Source organism: Mustela putorius, unplaced genomic scaffold (assembly GCF_011764305.1).
Source record: "Mustela putorius furo isolate JIRA1106 unplaced genomic scaffold, ASM1176430v1.1 tig00003863_pilon_pilon_pilon, whole genome shotgun sequence".
In the NCBI taxonomy this organism is placed as follows: Eukaryota; Metazoa; Chordata; class Mammalia; order Carnivora; family Mustelidae; genus Mustela; species Mustela putorius.
Genome location: NW_025422015.1, coordinates 1,732,040 through 1,752,483, shown reverse-complemented (window position 1 = coordinate 1,752,483; position 20,444 = coordinate 1,732,040). Strand labels below are relative to the sequence as shown.

Genomic DNA, 20,444 nt, shown 5'->3' with positions numbered 1-20,444 from the left:
AGAATTGCCCCCAAATAAAATTTCTAGTGATGGTGTACCTAGAATAATTAATTTAACTATATTATGAAAACTGACCTGGATTCTGTTTGATTAATACACTTGTTCATGTGTATCTTTGAAATCATGCAAAAACTGAATCAGAATCTTGTTTTTACAATTTGAATGTTTTAAACTAAAACTGTATCTTTCCTAGTTTTAGAACTCCAGTTGTAAAGAATGATTTTCCACCTGCTTGTCAGTTGTCAACACCTTATAGCCAACTTGCCTATTTCCAGCAGCAACAGCAACAAATACCTGTTACTCCACTTCAAACTTTACAGGTTTGATAAGCTTTATTTATGATGGTATATGATTAATGTATGATCAATTCCAAAGATTGTATTTTCCCAGTAACTAGTTGTTAGGAATAGCTTTAAGAACTTTTCCATTCTTAGTTCTATGAGGTAGAACTCTTTTCTAATATCCTCCTAAGGATGCCTTGTGACTTAATGGTTAGTTATTAAAGAAACAAATGAAGTTTTTTTCATTAACTAGGCCAAAAATCCAGGTGAAGAGCTAGATAAAATTTCTCTTGTATTTGAGGTTGCTTTTTATTCCATTTCACTATTTCAGTCTGCTATTACTGAACAGCCTTATCATTGGCTGATTCATGTATAGGTAAGTTTTCAAGAATATCAAAATAGCAATATAAGATGCTACTAAAATATAAAGTAATTATTCAAAAAAAAGGAAATTTTTTGTTACTGAAGCAGTTGTACTGCCATCTAAAGAAAAAACACTCCTTATATCAATACTAAAATTAATTTCTAATAACTGAGAGGTGGCTTAATACTGGTAGAAAGCTTGAACTCTGAAGGGAGACTTTCTGACCTTGAATCTTGGTCTCACTACTTACCAGCTGTGTAAACTTTTGTAAGTTACTTAAATTTTCTGTGGCCATTTCATCATATATAAAGTGGGAATTACAAAACCGCCTACCCTATAGGATAATTTTTTTTTTTAAAGATTTTATTTATTTATTTGGCAGAGAGAGATCACAAGTAGGCAGAGAGGCAGGCAGAGAGAGAGGAGGAAGCAGGCTCCCTGCTGAGCAGAGAACCCGATGTGGGGCTCGATCCCAGGACCCTGAGATCATGACCTGAGCCGAAGGCAGAGGCTTTAACCCACTGAGCCACCCAGGTGCCCCCCCTATAGGATAATTTTGAAGATTGAATTAATTAATATATATGTAACTTACAAAAGCATCTGCTACTTAGTGAATAATAAAAGTTAGTAGCAATTGTTATTTAAATAAACAGCCAAAAAGAACAACAACCAAAAAACCACACAGGTAATTAGCTATTTCAAATTAAGAGATAAAAAATTTAGCTGACAGAAAGAAGAACAGTGGTTACCAGTGTCTAGAAAGAGGCAGGAATGGGGAGTTACTGTTTAATGGGTATAAAGTTCCAGTATGAGATGATGGATGATGGTAATGTTTGCACAACACTGTGCATATACTTAATCTTAATGATACTGAGTTGTATGTTAGAAATGGTTAAGATACAAATTCTTTGTTACGTATATTTTACAATTTAAACAGAACAAAAATGGGGGGCACTTCCATGGCTCAGTTGTTAAATGCATCTGGCCTTCAGCTCAGGTTATGAACCCAAGATCCTGGCTCTGTGCTCAGCAGGAAACCTGCTTTTCGCTCTCCCACTCTCCCTGCTCCTGTTCCTTCTCTTACCGTCTCTCTCTCTATCTCTCTATCAAATAAATAATTAAATAAATCTTTTTTTTTTTAAGGGAGGGGCACTTGGGTGGCTCAGTCGGTTAAATTGACTTAACTGACTGAGCCACCCAGGTGCCCCAAGAGGAATAGTTTTCTGGGGATTGAAGAAAAATATAAATTACAAAGAAAGAAAGATGATCAGGTTTGCCTATATACATTGATTCAAAATACATATATTGAGCTATTACTCATGTCAGATCCTGTTTGAGTTGATACCTACAAGTCAAATTATGGTCAAGTGAAGTTGCCAAGAGCCTTTTAGAAAAGGCCAGTGTCAGGAGGAAACTGAAAAGGGGCTAGAGTGTGGCTAGAGCTCAGGCTGAGCACCTGAGGTGATCCTTAGGGTTCTGCTGGGACCTTTATTTTTATTTATTTATGTGTGTAGTATGTAAGTACGCAAGCTCTTCGCCCAGTGTGGAGCCCAACCTGGGGCTCAAACTTTCAACCCTGAGATCAAGAGTCTGATGCTTAATCGACTGAGCCACCCAGATACTCCTCTGCTGGGCTCTTTAAATTTTACTCTGAGAGGGATATGAAGCTGTGCAATAGTAAGTAGCAGGTAAGTGAAGTGATTTTATCTGCATTTTGAAAAAATTACTCTGGCCACAGTGAGGAGGATGGACTAAGGGAGATGTGGAATGACCTATGTAGGAAACTGAGCTCCACATGTATTGAATCAAATAAGACAGAATTACTTTACTTTAAAAACTGTCAGCAGTTTCAGCAGTTAGGGGGAAGAAACACTGAACTGCCTTTTTCCCTCTCAGAAATTCTTAGTTTAGATATGAGAGGATTTTCCAAAAAGGATGAGGGGCAGGAGAAAGTAGTGAAAAACCTTGGTAAAATTGTAACTTAATGGAAAATAACAGGTACATATTTCAAAGCCTAACACCTTCTTATAGAAAACATATTTCAGGGATGCCTGGGTGGCTCAGTCAGCTAAACATGTACCTTCACCCAGGTCATGATCCCAAGGTCCTGGAATCGAGTTCCACATCAGGCTCCTTGCTCCTGCTTCTCCTTCTGCCAGCTACTGCCCTTGCTTGTGCTCTTTCTCTTTCTCTCTGACAAGTAAATAAATCTTTTTTTTAAAAAAAGAGAAAAAGGGAAAAGAAAACATACTTCATGACTCAACAATGTTTTTTAACCCTAGAGGTTAAAGAAATTAATATCCTTATCTTTTATATTATGTAGAAGATTACAGGGGAATTCTAACATTTGGGGATCTAAAGCAGGACTTGGTTAAATTGAGGTTTTTTTCAGAACTTGTTTCAACTTAATCAGCTAGTAATGTGCTCTTGTGTCTTCAGCTTCCTTGTCAGCTTGGAAGGAATCCTTCCATTGTATTCCATTGGTGCAAAGCATTTATAGGTCTGCAGAGAGCTCTAGTGTACAGGAAGGAAAGAAGGGGAATGTTGCACTAGGGCAGGAGCAAGAAGTTTGCTGAAGTGGATGCTGAAGTTCGGATTAACTTACATGTTGAAGGTCACCCAGCAGAAAAAGGGCATTGCTGAAATTTGCATTTGTCTGATTGACTCTGGAGCTTTAAGCACCTTAGTATAATGCTTTCTTTACACTGTAATGCTAAATGAAGAGAAAGAATATAGATATAATTGTTTTTTTATGTAAGTAAAGAGGTTTTTATAAGAAAAAGGAAAATGGGTGCCTGGGTGGCAGAGTGAGTTAAAGCCTCTGCCTTCAGCTCAGGTCATGATCCCAGGGTCCTGGGATCAAGCCCCGAATCAGGCTCTTTGCTCGCCGGGGAGCCTGCTTCCTCCTTTCTCTCTGCCTGCCTCTCTGCCTACTTGTGATCTGGCTGTCAAATAAATTTAAAAAAAAAGAAAAAAGAATAAGGTGAAAAGTAATAGCTTGTGAGTTTGTATATTGGAAGAGATCTTAAATCTTTTTACGTTTCTAAAACGTACAGGTGAACTAATATAACATTGTATGCCAACTGCACTTAAATTTAAAACAATTTTTTAAAAAAAGAAGTGGGGCATCTGGGTGGCAGTTGAACATCCCGTCCTGGGATCAAGTCCTGAGTCAGTCTCCCTACTCAGTGGGAAGCCCGTTTCTTCCTCTCCCTCTGCAGCTCCCCCTGCCTCTGCAGGCACTCTCTCTATCAAGTAAATAAATAAAATCTTTTAAAATAAATAAATTAATTAAAAAGCAAAAGCAAGTTAGAGGGGGACAGCTAGGAAGTTTACACATTAATAAATTTATTTCTTTGACTAAAATAAAGTAAATTTCCTCCTTAAAATATTGTGACTGGGGGCACCGGGGTGGCTCAGTGGGTTAATAAGCCTCTGCCTTCGGCTCAGGTCATGATCCCAGGGTCCTGGGATCAGGCCCCGCATCGGGCTCTCTGCTCAGGAAGCCTGCTTCCCTTCCTCTCTCTCTGCCTGCCTCTCTGCCTACTTGTGATCTCTGTCTGTCAAATAAATAAATAAAATCTTTAAAAAAAAAAATTGTGACTGATACCTAATTACTTAATATTTAAGATAATTTCAAAATTGGAAGCATTTCAATGTACTAAATGCAAGCTAATTTCTCAGGCATAGTCTTTGCACATTTGAATCTTTACATTTTTTAATTATTTAGATCTCAGCATCCTCTTCAACAAATGAATGCATTTCAGTTAAAGGAAGAATGTATTCTATATTGAAGCAAATAGGAAGTGGAGGCTCAAGTAAGGTAAGTATCTTAAATGTTTAAGAGAGAAAAATGTTTTAAACTTCCTTTCTTTGTCTTTTTACCTTTTAGGGCTCTTTTTTCATAGCACCTAGGGGCCTGTATTGCTTTTGAGCCAAAAAACCCTTCTCATCCCCTGCTCCCATTTCCTCTCCAAGTGACATATCTCTTTAGGCCTATCTCTTAATTTCAGTTCTCTGTTCTTCCCTCTGATGTCTTGTGCTTCCAAATTTCTTCTCTAAATGACATTAGTATTGACTTCAGGATGGCAAATGAAGCTATATCACAAACTGTCTTGTGTGAATAATATTTTGAATAACATTTTGGGCTAATTCGGCAAGATATTTGATTAATTTTTTGAGTTTTTTGCGTTTTTCTTTTCAAAAACAGTTTAATAATGTGAAATTTCTGGAATTGGAATAGATCATTTGCTAAATTTATCTGAGTTCTAAATTAATACAGTTCTAATTCTTTGGGTGGAAAGCACCTCAAAAGAGTTATCTATACTTGTACCATCTTTAGTTCTTACTCTGTTCTCAAATCTACTTAAGTCTGATTTTTATCTTCATCCCTCACCAAAACAGTTATCAGGATCACCAATGATCTCCATATTTTTTGCCAAATCTAATTCTTAGCTTTAATTGTGGGTTACTCAGCATTTGGGGCAGTTGATTGTTCTTGCCTTGTTGAAACTTTTTTTGCCCCATTTGGCCTCTCTCAGTTTTCCTCTTCTTCAAGGGGCCTTTCCTTTCCAGTCTTCTTCCTGTCTCTTATCTTAATGACACAATGCCCCCAGGCCTCAGCCCTTGATCTCTTCTCTTCCTAAACTCACTTCACTCCTTTGGTGTTGTCCAGTCTCCTGAATTTAAGTATCCTGCATATGCTGATAATTCCCAAACATATTTCTAACTCAGACCTCTCCCTTGAATTCCAGACTTGTATATCCAGTATGACTGCTCTCTATCTCTTCTTGGGTATCTACCAGGTATTTAAAACTTAATATGTCCTGAACATTACTCTGGCTCCAGTCTTTCCCAGTTCAGTAAATGGTGGCTTTGTTCTTCCACTAGTTAGGCCAAAAACTCTGGAATCATTGACTTCACTTTCTCTCTCACATACATCCAGCCAATCAGCAAATCTTGTTGGTTTTACCTCAGAGGATATCCAGCATGTGACCATTTCTCACCATCTCTACTGTTAACATTTTGGTCAAATCAGCTGCCATATTTTCACCTGGTTTGTTATAATAGCTTTCTTAGTCTCATTGATTCAATCCTTGCTCTCCTGGTATATTTTCTTTTTTTTCTTTTAAGATTGATTTTTATATCTTAGACCTTTTATAGACGATTTTCTGCAACTTGTTAATTCAGAAAACGGAGCCCAGAATGGTTTTCTCTTCATGAGTCTGAGCCTGATTCTCCTGGTGTATTTTCTCATAAGAGTCAGTTTTCCTCTGGACATCCTCATCTCTTTGCTCAAATGTCTTCTCAATTAGGCCTTCCTTGACCACACCTCCCACCATCCAATTGCTGGTGAGCTCCATTTCCTTCTTTATTTTGCTCTGTAGCTCATCTTCTAGTGTGCTCTGTAATTTCCTTATTTGGTTTGTTGTTTGTGTCTTCCTGCATTTCAATGTGAGTTGCATCAAGGTAGGGTTGTTTATCTGATTTCCTCAACAGTGGTTGCTCTGTAACCTGAAATAGTGCCTAGAATGTAACAGATTAAAGTAATTTGTGGATGAATGTCCTTACTCAACTCTTGCTGTTTTAAATTGTTAAGGATGATCTATGAAGCATAACCCATTGGGTTTAAGTTTTATGTATTTTCTAAGCCAGCCAACAATAACTAGATCTGTTTTAAGACTGCCGTGTTACCTTATTATAAATAAGGTAGGTATATTACGATGTGTAACAATTGTTCAATAATATTAGTTTCTTTTTTGTACACATTTTCTTCTTTCCATTGCCTCAAATTTCAGGCATGAGAACAAAGGGACAATACAGTTGACTTTTATCAATGTTAGAATTATCTGATTTAGTTGTTTTAATAGGAATTCTTTGGTTAATATTTATTATTCTTTAGTTATATTTGAAGAGTGTCAAGGTGTGATATTAGTGGCATGTTTTCAGAGGATATAAAATGATCTTGCTGATGTTTTAAACATTTTTTTCCTTGGAGCATAATGACAATGCTAGCTTAAATTAAGAGCCAGGTGATGAAGGCTTGACTGGCCCATATTTTTTTTTAATATGATTACCTTTAATTGTTATAGTGGAGCTGAAAAAATCACCATGCCTCAGAGAAAGAGAGCAACACGCTTTATGAAACAGTGTATGTTCTATTCTAGAGTTTAGACAGTGACCAACATATACTGTATGAAGAGCATTTAGAAAGGTCATGGGGGCAATTAGGGATGGTCATGACACTGGCCATTTCTTTAACTATTTCTATTTCTTTAACTTTCCATGAAACTGAAAATGATAACTGGTACTATCTCTATGAAATGGAAATAAGGTCTACCTAATCATTAGTTATTGTAAGAGTTTTGCCAGAGCAGGGGCAATAGGGGGCTGAAAGCACATACATGAAAAAGTTGATTTAAAAGTTTTCATTTCCTCTAAAACTTGGAGATCTTATTATGTTGTTTTAATATCCTGCAAATCCTCTTTCTGTTAAACCCAACAACTTTAATAGGTTCTAAAATGTACACTTTATTCTGTCCTAATAGGCCCTAAAGATAGTAGGTAACATTGCTGCACTCCAAATATATCATCTCGGTCATCCTTCCAAATCTGTGTGGTAGATACTAGTAATAACATTTTAATTGTATTAGAGTAGTAAATACTTTCAATTCTCTGAGGTTAGTAAGGCTGTTTACCTTTTACAAAGTGCCTTTATATATTTTAAAATTCTTTTTATCTCTTCCCTTGTTATTTTCTGCTGTCTCTTTCCCTATCACTGTTTTAATGCCTGTCCCTGTCTAATTTGCTATGTGTGCAAGTAAAACTGGTAATACTTTGTTAGAGTTTTGTATTTAAAATTTTAAAGTGACTAGGCTTGTTAGTGCAGTTACAATGCATGATTCTCATAACACTTCCTTTCATATTCCTTTCCCCAACCTGCTGAGTAGTCAAGGTTAAATGGCTTTTGAGTAAATGATATTTTATTTCATTGTGTCCAAAGGGATAAATGAATGTAATTTTTCTTGCTGGCTCTGGCATTTGTATTTATATTCATGCATTTCAGAAGCCTCAACCCTATTGCATATTTGTTGAAAGTTAGACACATTAACAGGGTTTTCTATTTTTCAAAATGTATTACCTGCCCCAACAACATTGGTTAAAAGTTAATATCATTATAGCCAGAGCAGTTCGATCTGGACCTCAGAGATCCTGACAGTGGGCTTATAGGAACATCTTGTTCCTATCAACTTGACTTTGAAAATTGGACCTAATCCACTTTTCACAACTGAATATACAGATAGATTACAATTACTACAGATTTTAAAATACTCTCTACCACATGAATGAAATGTCAGTTCCAGGCACAATGGAAAAAACACCATCTGTGAAATGAATTGACTCTTTATGACAGCCCTTAGATGTTCTTAACATTTTTGAATGTCTTCTTCTTTAGGTTATTTTCCTGGTTAAGGCATCTGATAGAGTTACAAATGTATATGAAATTGCAATTATCTTTTTTATATGTTAATATAAAAACTTTTTAGGTTTACACCTTTGCATTATAGAATGCCCATTGTTGGGGTGCCTGGGTGGATCAGTGGGTTAAAGTCTCTGCCTTCGGCTCAGGTCATGATCCCAGGGTCCTGGGATCGATCCCTGCATCCAGATCTCTGCTTAGCGGGGAGCCTGCTTCCTCCTGTCTCTCTGCCTGCCTCTCTGCCTACTTGTGATCTCTGTCTATCAAATAAATAAATAAAATCTTAGAATGCCCTTTGTCATAGGTAGCTGAGAATGGTCTTTTAACTCTTCTAAGATTTTTTTCCCTTCAATACTCAAAATAAGCCCAGATATGTTTGATTATTCATATCAGTATTCCTTAACCTAAAATTCTAATAAATAGAGAAGTATTACAATAATGTAAATGTAGTGCATTCTAAACTTTTTCTTCTGTTCTACTATATAGGTATTCCAGGTATTGAATGAAAAGAAACAGATACATGCCATAAAATATGTGAACTTAGAAGAAGCAGATAATCAAACAATTGAGAGTTACCGGAATGAAATTGCTTACTTAAATAAACTACAACAACACAGTGATAAGATCATCCGACTTTATGATTAGTAAGAATTTTTTTAATTTGAAAAGAAAATTATTTTTGGTATAATTCTTTAGAATTAGTGAATCTTAATAGTATAACCTAACCATGTATTGTTTTGGATTTTTAATTTGTTTTTAATGGCAGTGAAATCACGGACCAGTACATTTACATGGTAATGGAGTGTGGAAATATAGACCTAAATAGTTGGCTTAAAAAGAAAAAATCCATCAATCCATGGGAACGCAAAAGTTACTGGAAAAATATGTTGGAGGCAGTTTACACAATTCATCAACATGGTATTTTAAAATCTCTTCTTACGCAGAGTTATAATAATCATTAATATTGTCATCTTAGAGAAATACGCTATTAATTTTTAGGTATTTGTTATTGGCACCTTTAGACAAGATAAATATTTGGAAGCTCATTTAAAGATGAAGGGACAAAACACCATTTCTTTTTTTCTTTTTTTTTTTTTTTTAAGATTTTATTTATTTGACAGAGATCACAAGTAGGCAGACAGGCAGGCAGAGAGAGTGGAGGAAGCAGGCTCCCCGCCAAGCAGAGAGCCTGATGTGGGGCTCGATCCCAGGACCTTGAGATCATGACCTGAGCTGAAGGCAGAGGCTTTAACCCGTTGAGCCACCCAGGTGCCCCAAAAAACCATTTCTTTAAAGCATTTTTTACCAAAGGATATAGTGCATGAACTCAAGTCCCCATAGCCATAATGTATCCATAATGCAAAATATACCCATATCTTTTTTTTTTTTTTTTTTAAGATTTTGTTTATTTTTTTGACGCAGAGAGAGATCACAAGTAGGCAGAGAGGCAGGCAGAGAGAAGGGGAAGCAGGCTCCCCGCTGAGCAGAGAGTCTGATGCCGGGCTCGATGCCAGGACCCTGAAATCATGACCTGAGCCAAAGGCAGAAGCCTCTGCCCAATATATCCCCTCCCCTTAACCCACTGAGCCACCCAGGCCCCACCCCCCATATCTTTATTAGTATTAACATAGTCCATTAACTGCGTCTCCAAGTAGTTCGTGATAGCAGATTTGAGACTTTGGGGTTTGGGCATCTCAAAAATCTGAGATGTTTATTTCTCTCGTTCTCTTGGTCATTTTGTATTGTGTACCCTGTATGGGAGTTAGTTTCATTCTTTTTCAATTGTTAGCCCTAAGTTTTTTTTTTTGTTTTTGTTTTTGGTTTTTTTTTTTTACTTTACTTGGACTAGGTTCTTTTTAGGACTTCTCTGCCTTTACTGTATCCTTTTTTAAAAAATAACATTTAACTTAGATAATTGTAATTTTTTTTCCCCTCATGTCTCCTGTAAATTAAAAGATAATTCATCAGTGATTAAGGTCAGGGTTGTAGGGATTAGGGTCTTAACACCTGGCAGTATAATTTACAATGTTATATAGTAGTTGGTGAATCACAGTGGTTTTAAGATTATTAACTCTGAAGCCAGACTGCCTGAGTCAAGTCTGGCCCTGTCACTTAAGGCTATATGATCTTGAACAAATTACTCAAGCTCTTTGTCTTAGCTTCCTCTCTTAAAAAGTGGTGATAATAATAGTACAGTAATTACCCAGCGCTGGTATGAAAATTAAGTGATTCAATCTAAGCAGCAAACTTAGAGGAGTATCTGGCACATAGCAGGTGCTGTTTCTTTTTAGAAAATATTAAAAATGAACATTTAATTTGATTGACTAAAGGAATCAACTTGGCCAGTAGATTGTGAAAATTTTTGGTACTTACAGTGTTTTACATTGTTTAATATTACAATGGATTTTTATTCTAAAGGCATCGTTCACAGTGATCTGAAACCTGCTAACTTTCTGATAGTTGATGGAATGCTAAAGTTAATTGACTTTGGGATTGCAAACCAAATGCAACCAGATACAACAAGTATTGTTAAAGACTCTCAGGTAAGTGAATGGTTGGTTACCACACACTACAGTTCAAATCCTTTTTACCCGTAAAGCATTTTGCTAACAGGGATTTTATTTTTTCCCTCCTCATTCTTTAAAGGACTTAAAACCTTTGTATAAGAATAAATACTTTAAGAATCAAAACCAGGGATGCCTGGATGACTCAGTTGGTTAAGCAGCTGCCTTCGGCTCAGGTCATGATCCCAGCATCCTGGGATCGAGTCCCACATCGGGCTTCTTGCTCGGTGGGGAGCCTGTTTCTCCCTCTGCCTCTGCCTGCCATTCTGTCTGCCTGTGCTCACTCTCTCTCCCAATCTCTCTCTGACAAATAAATAAATAAAATCTTTAAAAAAAGAAGAATCAAAACCATATTTAATACACTTCAGTATAGGAAGCCAATATTAGGTAGAAGTAAATTGAGCAATTTTGAATGATTTTCCTATAGTTGAGGTAGAGAAGCAGTAATACCTATCTTGGAAATCATCTTGGTCATGATCTTGAGTTCACCTAAAACCGTCTCAGAAATACCTGGTAACAACCAAAGAGGAAATTTCAGTTACATATTTTTCTTTGTCTCTGAGGTAAGATTATTTCATTCTTCTGGAGAAGTAAAGCTTTTCCTATCACTTGCATTTGAAAAAATCCTTTTTTTTCTTTTAGTAACTTTTTTAAGATTTATTTTTTTTATTTCAGAGAGAGAGCGAGCAAGCAGCAAGTGCAAGTGAGGGGAGAGGCAGCAGGAGAAAGAGAGAAAAAATCCTTAAGCAAATTCCCTGATGAGTGGGAAGCTCGATCCCAGGGCCCTGAGATCATGACACGAGCAGAAATCTAGAGATGGCCACTTAACTGACTGAGCCACTCACGCTCCCCTGAAAAAAATTTCTCAAGTGGGCCTTCATAGTGGAAACACCATAATGAGTACTGTACCCAACTGCATTTTTCTAATAGGATATGCAGTCATAAACTTAATACATTTGTCCCCATAAAAACTAAGGTGATGACACTAAAAAATAACTAAATATAATCCTGCTTAGAGCCAATATGATGTGTTCCGCATATGCAGGTTTTTGATGTGGATCTGCCATAATCCTAGAAGTAAAACTAGACCTTTTTTTAGGAGGAATAGATGGACAGTATGCCCTTGAAAAAATTCTATTTGACAGTGACTTCTCTTTATATTGTCAATGTGGCTGAACATTAGAGCTCCTGGGTGGCTTAGTTAGCTAAGTGTCCGACTCTTGATTTCAGCTCACATTGTAATCTCAGGGTCATGGGATGGAGCCCTAGGTCAGGCTCCCTGCTCAATGGGGAATCTGCTGCTCTTGGTCTCCTGCCCCTCCCCCTGCTCATGTCCTCACATGCATGCAAGCATGCTCTCGCTCTCTAACATAAGTAAATCTTTAAAAAATGTACGGCTGAACATTTAGTTGTAAATCAGCTTGAAGATATCCTCTATGGCAAGGTTCTAAATACAGGTATTCTTTGTTTGAAAACAGAATCATTTGTTTTAGAATAAAATAAATGCCTCATAAGGTTGGCATAATCTGACTGTGGAAGCTCTTGCATGATTTATATACCTGCCCCATCTCACTCTAGACATGGGTCTGGGGAATACTTGGAGACATATCTAGAATTTTGATAAGTTGGTTGGTTGATTTTTTTTTTTTTTTTTTAAGAAAAGCATTTTGGGTCTATTCCAGCACAGAAATGAGTGATATTAATTCCTTCAAAGTTTATGACTTTTAATATAATTTTAGCATCAATAGTTTTTATGGTAGTTACTCTTCATCATCACAGAAAAAGCTCAGCATTCTGAAAGGAATAACTTTTCTGATTATGAATCTAATTTGCTGGAGTTGTGAAGAAATTTATGTCCTAATATTCTTGTCAGTTACTTGAGTTTTTAGAAACTTACTGCAATATTTGTAATCATTCACGTTTCCAAGAGTCTAACATCTGTGTTTTAAAAAATCAAAGGCAAAATAAAGTATTTTCATTGATTTGTGTTTTCTATGATTTGGCATACAGGTTGGTACAGTTAATTATATGCCACCAGAAGCAATCAAAGATATGTCTTCCTCAAGAGAGAATGGGAAATCCAAGTCAAAGGTACCATGAAGGTTGTTTACATCCCATTTATTGGACATCAATAGGGAATGGGCTATACTCTGATTAAACTTAACAGCTAACTCAAAGTTGCTTAAATTCTAAAACTTTTTAGGCCATATGGAGACCTTGCTTTCTTAAGCAAATTCTCATGGGATTTAATTTCACTGTCATTTATTGATTTGAGACTGTTCTTTTACTATTGTGCTTCTATGATGTCTCAACAGTGTGCTCCAATAAGAAATGTTACCAGGATATTTAGAGGTTTTAAAATTAAAAGTAGAAATTAAGATTAAATTAGCTCTGATTTGGACACCTTAAAAGGTATTGAATTGATGTTTGAAGTCTTTGGTTTCTTCTTTGGTTCTTACATTTTTATCTCTTACTATTTATTTATTTGTGAATTCTGCATTACCAAGTATAAATCTCATCTGTAATTTTTTTCCCAGCTTGCCACAGGCTACTTTCCTACTTACCTTATTTCATCACCTCAGTGAGCTTTGTGTTAGTCTCATTAGTGTCCCTTGTTGGACTTCTTTTGTCTGCCAGGATGCCTCTGGCTTCCAAACTAATCCTTCTTCCTCTGGAGCAATGTCACACTGTATGTGCAAGCACACTTTTAAGGCAGGGACCTGCATTCAAGCAATAGATCAACCTCTTCATTAACAAATATCTTTGTGACTTAACTTGCCTACTTTCTTCATCTATAAATTAAGTTTACAAACAATACCATTAAAAACTAATTGAGGGGCACCTAGGTGGCTCAGTCGGTTAAGCGTCAGACTCTTGATTTTGGCTCAGGTCAGGGTATCAGCAGGGTCCTGAGATTGAGCGCGCACCCCCTCCATACCCCGGTCAGGCTCTGCATTTGCATCTCTCTTTCCCTCTCCCTCTGCCCCTTCTGCTCGCACACGTGTATGCGTGCTTTCTCTTTCTCTCAGAATAAATAAATCTTTTAAAAAATAAATAAAAATAAACAGTAATTGAAGATTAAATAAGAAAGAATATAAATCAATACATTATCTAGTTCAAAATAATTGCTTAATGAATGTAATTACTAATTGTATTTTCTGTCCTAGAAAGTTGTGGCTTCTAAATATCTTCTCAGGGGCGCCTGGGTGGCTCAGTCATTAGCATCTACCTTAGGCTTAGGTCATGACCCCAGGGTTCTGGGATCAAGCCCCGCATGGGGTTCCCTGCTCAGTGGGAGGCCTGCTTCTCCCTCTCCCACTCCTGCTTGTGTTCCCTCTCTCGCTGTGTCTCTGTGAAAAAAAAAATAAAATCTTTAAATAAATAAATATTTTCTCAAATAACTGATATAATATTATGTCAGAGTCTCTCATAAAATTTTTTTTAATATCTTTTTAGCTTACCCTTTTAATACTTAGATTTGTTGTCTTTTTTCTTCTTGGTTAGACTTACTAAGGTTTTGTTAATCTTAAAAAACAAAGTCTTTATTCTGTTTTCACTTGTTCTCTAATTAGTTTCTGCTTTTATTTTTATTATTTTTATTTCCTTCAGGTTTCTTTCTTTTTTTTCTAGTTTCTGGGATTTTTTTTTAAAGAATTTATTTATTTGACAGAGAGAGAGCACGAGAGAGCACAAGAGAGCAAGCGCGAGTGTGCGCAATAAGCAGGGGAGTGGCAGTCAGAGAAAGAGGGAGAAGAGAAGCAGGCTCACTACTGAGCAAAGAGCCATTGTGGGGCTAGATCCCAGAACACTGGGATCATGACCTGAGCCAAAGGTAGACTCTTAACCTACTGGGCCACCAGGTGCCCCTCTAGTTTCTGGACTTAAATAATTGCTAATTTAATTTTTGTAATCTTTTTAATTAAAACTAATTTTTACTTGGAGTTTTACTTTAAATTCTACCTAGACATCTTTTGTAGTATTTGTTATTTTCATTAACTTCTAAAATGTGCGATTTTAGTTTTAAAATACTATGGAATAAGATTTTTTTTTAAGTAAAATTTATTTTGAATTGCATGTAGAGTTCAGATTTTTCAGTTGTCAACTCAGTGCTTTAATATTATATAAATAATAAATAATATAATAAATAATAAATAATATAATAAATCTCCGGTGATTTGAAACACCTGCTATCCAATGGCCTTAGTGATTCTGAATAGAAGACAAATTTTTTTATCTCAACATATGAGGTAATCCCTCCTGGTAAAGAGCTCAGCTGTTCTCAAATTACTTTCTACTGAATATCTGTTGGCTGCTTGGAGTTTCTGTTCTGAGATCTATCAGGCACATTCACTATTTCCCTCTGCTTTCTGTTTCAGCTACCTCTACTATTCAGTTTTTGTGGCTGTTGGTAGTTTGTTTCCATTCATATTCTGGGGTTCATGAGTAGTTTTTCACTTCGTTTTGTTGTAAATATTTTCTGTATGTATATGGTTTTGCTAACAGACTTCTCTATTTTGGGATTTGGACAGATTGAAAAGTGATGCTGTGATCTAAAAAGTAAAACAAATAAACTAAAAGAACAGACTCATATATAGAGAACAGTGATGGTTGCCAGAGGGGAGGAGGCTAAGAGATTGTGCAAAATGGGTGAAAAGGAGTGGGAGGTACTGGACTCCATTTACAGAATGAGTAAGTCAGGGGATGAAAGGCACAACACAGAGAATAGAGTCAGTGGTATTTTAACAGTTGTGTGTTGACAGGTGGCAGCCACACTTAAGGTGAGCATAGTATGTTGAGTTGTCAAACCACTATGTTGTACACCTGAAACTAATGTAACGTCTGTCAACCATACATCAATTAAAGAAATAAATAAGAACAACTATTGCCACAGCCACTGCCATTTTTCCATAATTTGAAATCCTTTTTTAAGTCCATGATTTATTTAGAAATAGATTTAATTTCCAGATGGTTAAGTTGGAAGAGGGTTTTTAATTATTATTAATTCATTTTTAGTTTTCTTTGTGTTCAGATAGTGGAATCTGTTTTATCTGCCATTTTCTGAAAGGCATGTGAAAATTTCTCTACCATTCCCCCCAAGAGAATTTAATACAGTTTTTACTTAATATAGTTCTATTAAATGTAGTTTCAATGCATAGATAGATGTTTGTGACTATCCTCTCCTCTTCGTTGGTCATTTTAAATTTTAAATTTGGCATTTTAAAATGGCTTTTCTGCTTTTAGAAGTATACTGCTATGTTCCTATTCTCTTTTTCTAATATTAATATTCCTATTCTGCCCCCCCCCCTTTTTGCATTTGGTTATGTGTCCATATTTTTTTCTTTTTTCCTCATTTGGTTTAGATGAATTTTTTTTGACAGCATATTTGTTTTGTTTTAATGTATGTTTGAGTATCTACCTTTTAAAAGGAATTTAAACCCTTCTCACTTATCATGCCCACTTCTATGTTTTATCTTATTCTTGTTCTTTTTAAAGTCAAAATGATGATTTTTTTAATATTGCATTATTTCTAATGAGAGTATTTAATGCAAAGAACACTTAATAGGAAATAACATTCCTTGATTACCTACTATACTCAGAAATTACTCTCTATGGTTATATGTATCTCATGGTTATATCATTCATTTAATACCTATGACAATATACTTTTATTATTTCTATTTTAGAGCTGAGGAAATGGATCTACATAGAATTACTAGCCAGTAATAAGGCCAGGAATCAAATCTAGCCCAGCCTGGCTCTACATGTATTCTTGGGTTTAGGATAGCTCAACTTAACCTTTTAAAAAAAAAAAAAAATCAAAAAACAAAACAAAACAAAAAAATCTATGCATACTTATATGTTATGCATTTATATAAAAATTTATCCTAATCCTGGGTCATGTGGGTGGCTTAATCAGGTAAGCGTCTGACTTTTGATTTTGATTCAAGTCATGATCTCCCTCAGTGGTGAGATCAAGCCCTGCCTTGTGCTTAGCACAGAGTCTCCTTGGGATTGTCTCTCTCTCTCTCTCTCTGCCTCTGCTCCTTCCCCTGCTCTCACCTTTTTGATCTCTCTCTAATAAATAAAATATTAAAAATTATTTATTGTAATCCAGTAATTTTGGAGAAAACAAGTAAATTTAAGACTTGCAGTTCTTTAGTTTTTAATATTTTCACAAGCTGACAAGAACATAATATGTTTCATTTGAAATATTTTAATTATGAGTTTGTTAAGAGATGTAAAGGAAAGCTCATCTCTTAATAAAATAACCAAATATAACAACTAGATATATATACTAACCAAATATAACAACTATATAAAACTAGAAAAAGATATTTTTTCATGTAAATCTAATCTAGTACTTGTCCATTCATTGAGGTTTAGTTATGATTTTAAATGTTAGGGATTTTATGTGTACATGTGTGTATAAAATATTCTTACATATAATTTTATGTTAAGATTATAGCAACTTAGTATTCTTTTTTTTTTTTTTCCTCCTAACTAGATAAGCCCCAAAAGTGATGTTTGGTCCTTAGGTTGCATTTTGTACTATATGACTTATGGGAAGACACCATTTCAGCATATAATTAATCAGATTTCTAAATTACATGCCATAATCGACCCTAATCATGAAATCGAATTTCCTGATATTCCAGAGAAAGATCTTCAAGATGTGTTAAAGGTAACATTAATAGTATATGAATATAGAAGAACAATATTACATATACTCAAATTATTTGCCTAGAAGAAATAGTTGAACTCACTGGAATTATGTAACTGGCTTTGATAAATACATCTGGTCTATTGAAAGGAATTCCTGAATGAATTACTTTTTAAGTCATGATAAGCTCACTTTGAAGGTGTTTTAAAACTTGCGAATACTTGGGGATTTTGCAAAAATGACTTGTGAAATAATCTTGTTACTTCTGAGAAGGCTATCTAGAAAGCAACTTCTGTAGTATGATACAATCTTGAATAACACTTTATATCAGTATTACATAAGAAAACTTGATTGTGTTTTAATTCTTATTTTTATAGTGTTGTCTAATAAGGGACCCTAAGCAGAGGATATCCATTCCTGAGCTTCTGACACATCCATATGTTCAAATTCAAACTCACCCAGGTACTTCTTTGAAAATCAGTTTATTAGTAACTACTAATACAAAGAGATGTCTAGCTATAACAAAAAAACAGAATATGAAATGGCTTCTCATCCGAGCCTGCCTCCTTCCATAAGGAAGTTCCTTTTATGCTAAAATACTAAAATAAATGAAATTCCTTTTTTTTTACTTGCTGGCATTCATATTTACTTATCCTAAGTAAGTGCTATGATTAGAAGTCAGTTAATTGTGCTGTTAATCAGAATGTATTTGTATCTGACATTTATGATTTTATATTTTATATTGGTATGGGCATGTTACTGATTTTATGTTTTGGCAGGTAACCAGATGGCTAAGGGCACCACTGAAGAAATGAAATATGTTCTGGGCCAACTCGTTGGTCTGAATTCTCCTAACTCCATTTTGAAAGCTGCTAAAGTAAGAATGTCTATTCTCTTTCTACATTACTTTTAAATGTTCTGTATAGTTTAGTGAGTAAGACACTTAGGTAATCCAAAGAAAAGTTGGTCTAATCATTACATCAACTATGAAGCATATTTCTACATTTAAATACTTAATGTGTGCTTTTTGACAAATGTAGACCTGGTTGATTCACATTCTTATTCTGCAGACAGCATAATTGAAAGTATTTTGTCGTATTAGGTACATTCCTAAAATTGCTGTCAGATCTCAACTGGAATAAATTTCATAAGGAATTTGTCATTTAAATCAACAACATTCTTAACACAGCTTTTGAATTAATTTCTTCTAGTCTTTTTTTTTTTTTCTAGAAGGCATCTTGAGAATCTCTGTGTTTGTTATATGTAATGGCTTAAAGCTGTATACAGCAGTACGAACATTTCTCAAAGCAAATGTCTCAAACCTTCCATTCAGCCTCCCAGTGTTTATTTCTATCTATACCACCATTTTTTTTCTTTTTTTAAAAATTTTTATACAACCCCACAGGCACCCAGGGGGTTCCCACCTACTCCCCCCACACCCACTGAGGGACACGGGGCACACGCACACACACGGCCCGACGGGGCCACTGGGCAGCCCCCTCCCGACGGCCATGCAAAGACCGTGGCGTATACCACCATTTTTTAATCTCATTGCCATCACACCCCTAGAACCCTATATATGCTTATTGACCAACTGGTTTAGTTACCAAGCAATTACTAATTATTTATTTCCATTATAGTGTTACTATAAAATTATGGTACATTAAAAACCCTCTTAGTATCAAAAACTTTGATACATTCTGGAGGAATTTATTATGCATTCACTATTATATTTGCATTCATGGCATTAAGATAAATTTTTTCTTAAAATTTTCTTATGTGCTTGTGGTTAAATCAGTGTCTTTACCAATTCAAGTTGGACAAAATTTGTTTTATAATTTTACTCTATTTCATATCTCCATGTTTTAAATTTCTTACCAGTGTATTATTTAGGGCCTTTTATAAATAAAATTGAAATGAATTATCTTTACTACTAAGGTTATGTTATGTGTTCCTTAAGGGTAGAGATGCGTGTTATCTTTATAAAGGTTGGCTTAGTCTTAAATCTTTTAAAATATGTAGATTTTAAATTAACTAATTCTGTTTATTTATATCTATATTTTTAAGGTCAACTGTTTATTAGTTGAAATATCTGATACACATCTGATGAGTGTATTTTAAAGTGTAGCAATTTATCTAAGACTGGATTTATTTAAGAAAAAATATGGGAGAGTAAGGCCTTTAAGATGTATATATATGCTTATCAATGACTATGTTACATTTCTTTCATAGAACGATGGAGCTGTATCTCATGATAGTGGATTCTTAGGTCAAGCTAGGTGTTTACTGTTCTTAATTATCTTCAATCATTTATAAAATAATTTTCTAATTTTAAGAATAAGAGAAATTCACTACATATTAGAATATATGTAGTTATCTTTACTCATCTGATAATACATTGAATTTTAGAAGTTACAAAACAGGTGTGTGTTTTTCATTTCAGACTTTATATGACCGCTATAGTAGTGCTGAAAGTCATGATTCCTCTTCATCCAAGACTTTTGAAAAAAAATGGGAGAAAAAATGATTGGCAGCTACTCATAAGTTGTCAGATATCACCTATAAAATATACGGACTATTGTACTCTTGATTCTCTGTGGAAATCTGCTTTTAAAGACGACTTCACCCTAAGATGTCAATGGCAGAAAAATTCAGTGCATTAACTTCAAAAGAAAACTGTAAAAATAATAACCACTAATGATACTGTATATATTAAGTTGTTTTCTCTTATTCTTTCCTGTAAATCTACTCTATTTGATACCATTTCACATTTAGAATAGTGGGTGAACAACTGAAATATATTCTGAAGAACTATGTAAATAAAGCTTTGTAGCATAAAATGACACTAAAATGTAAAAATTGTATAATTATTTTCTTTAAGCAAATGTACTGGTGGTGTGGCAGCATAATTCTTAATAAAAAATTGAATTAAGGGAAGACACAAGAGTAGAATTTAGTAAATGAACTTCAAGAAGAAAATTCCAAAGGGTTTGAATTCTAAAATAGATTTCCTAATTGCTTTATGGTACTGATATAGTCCAGAGTTTTAGGGCTGTACTTTGATGATTCTTTTAATTCTCTCTGATTCTTCATG

The 20,444-nt window shown here is 35.0% G+C and overlaps 1 protein-coding gene across 9 annotated transcripts in view; it reads left to right on the top strand.

Moving 5' to 3' along the window:
* Window positions 1-20,190, top strand: part of TTK (TTK protein kinase) — a 76,511-nt gene extending 56,321 nt beyond the window's left edge. For all 9 annotated transcript variants that reach the window (XM_013056284.2, XM_004752806.3, XM_004752808.3 and 6 more), the window contains 10 exons: window positions 194-320; window positions 4,376-4,468; window positions 8,612-8,769; window positions 8,892-9,043; window positions 10,544-10,668; window positions 12,700-12,780; window positions 17,195-17,371; window positions 17,728-17,812; window positions 18,130-18,227; window positions 19,794-20,190. In XM_013056284.2, coding sequence (XP_012911738.1) covers window positions 194-320; window positions 4,376-4,468; window positions 8,612-8,769; window positions 8,892-9,043; window positions 10,544-10,668; window positions 12,700-12,780; window positions 17,195-17,371; window positions 17,728-17,812; window positions 18,130-18,227; window positions 19,794-19,877 — 1,180 coding nt within the window. In that variant the 3' untranslated portion in view covers window positions 19,878-20,190. The remainder of the gene's footprint in view (window positions 1-193; window positions 321-4,375; window positions 4,469-8,611; window positions 8,770-8,891; window positions 9,044-10,543; window positions 10,669-12,699; window positions 12,781-17,194; window positions 17,372-17,727; window positions 17,813-18,129; window positions 18,228-19,793) is intronic.
* The last annotated feature ends 254 nt before the right edge of the window (window positions 20,191-20,444 follow it).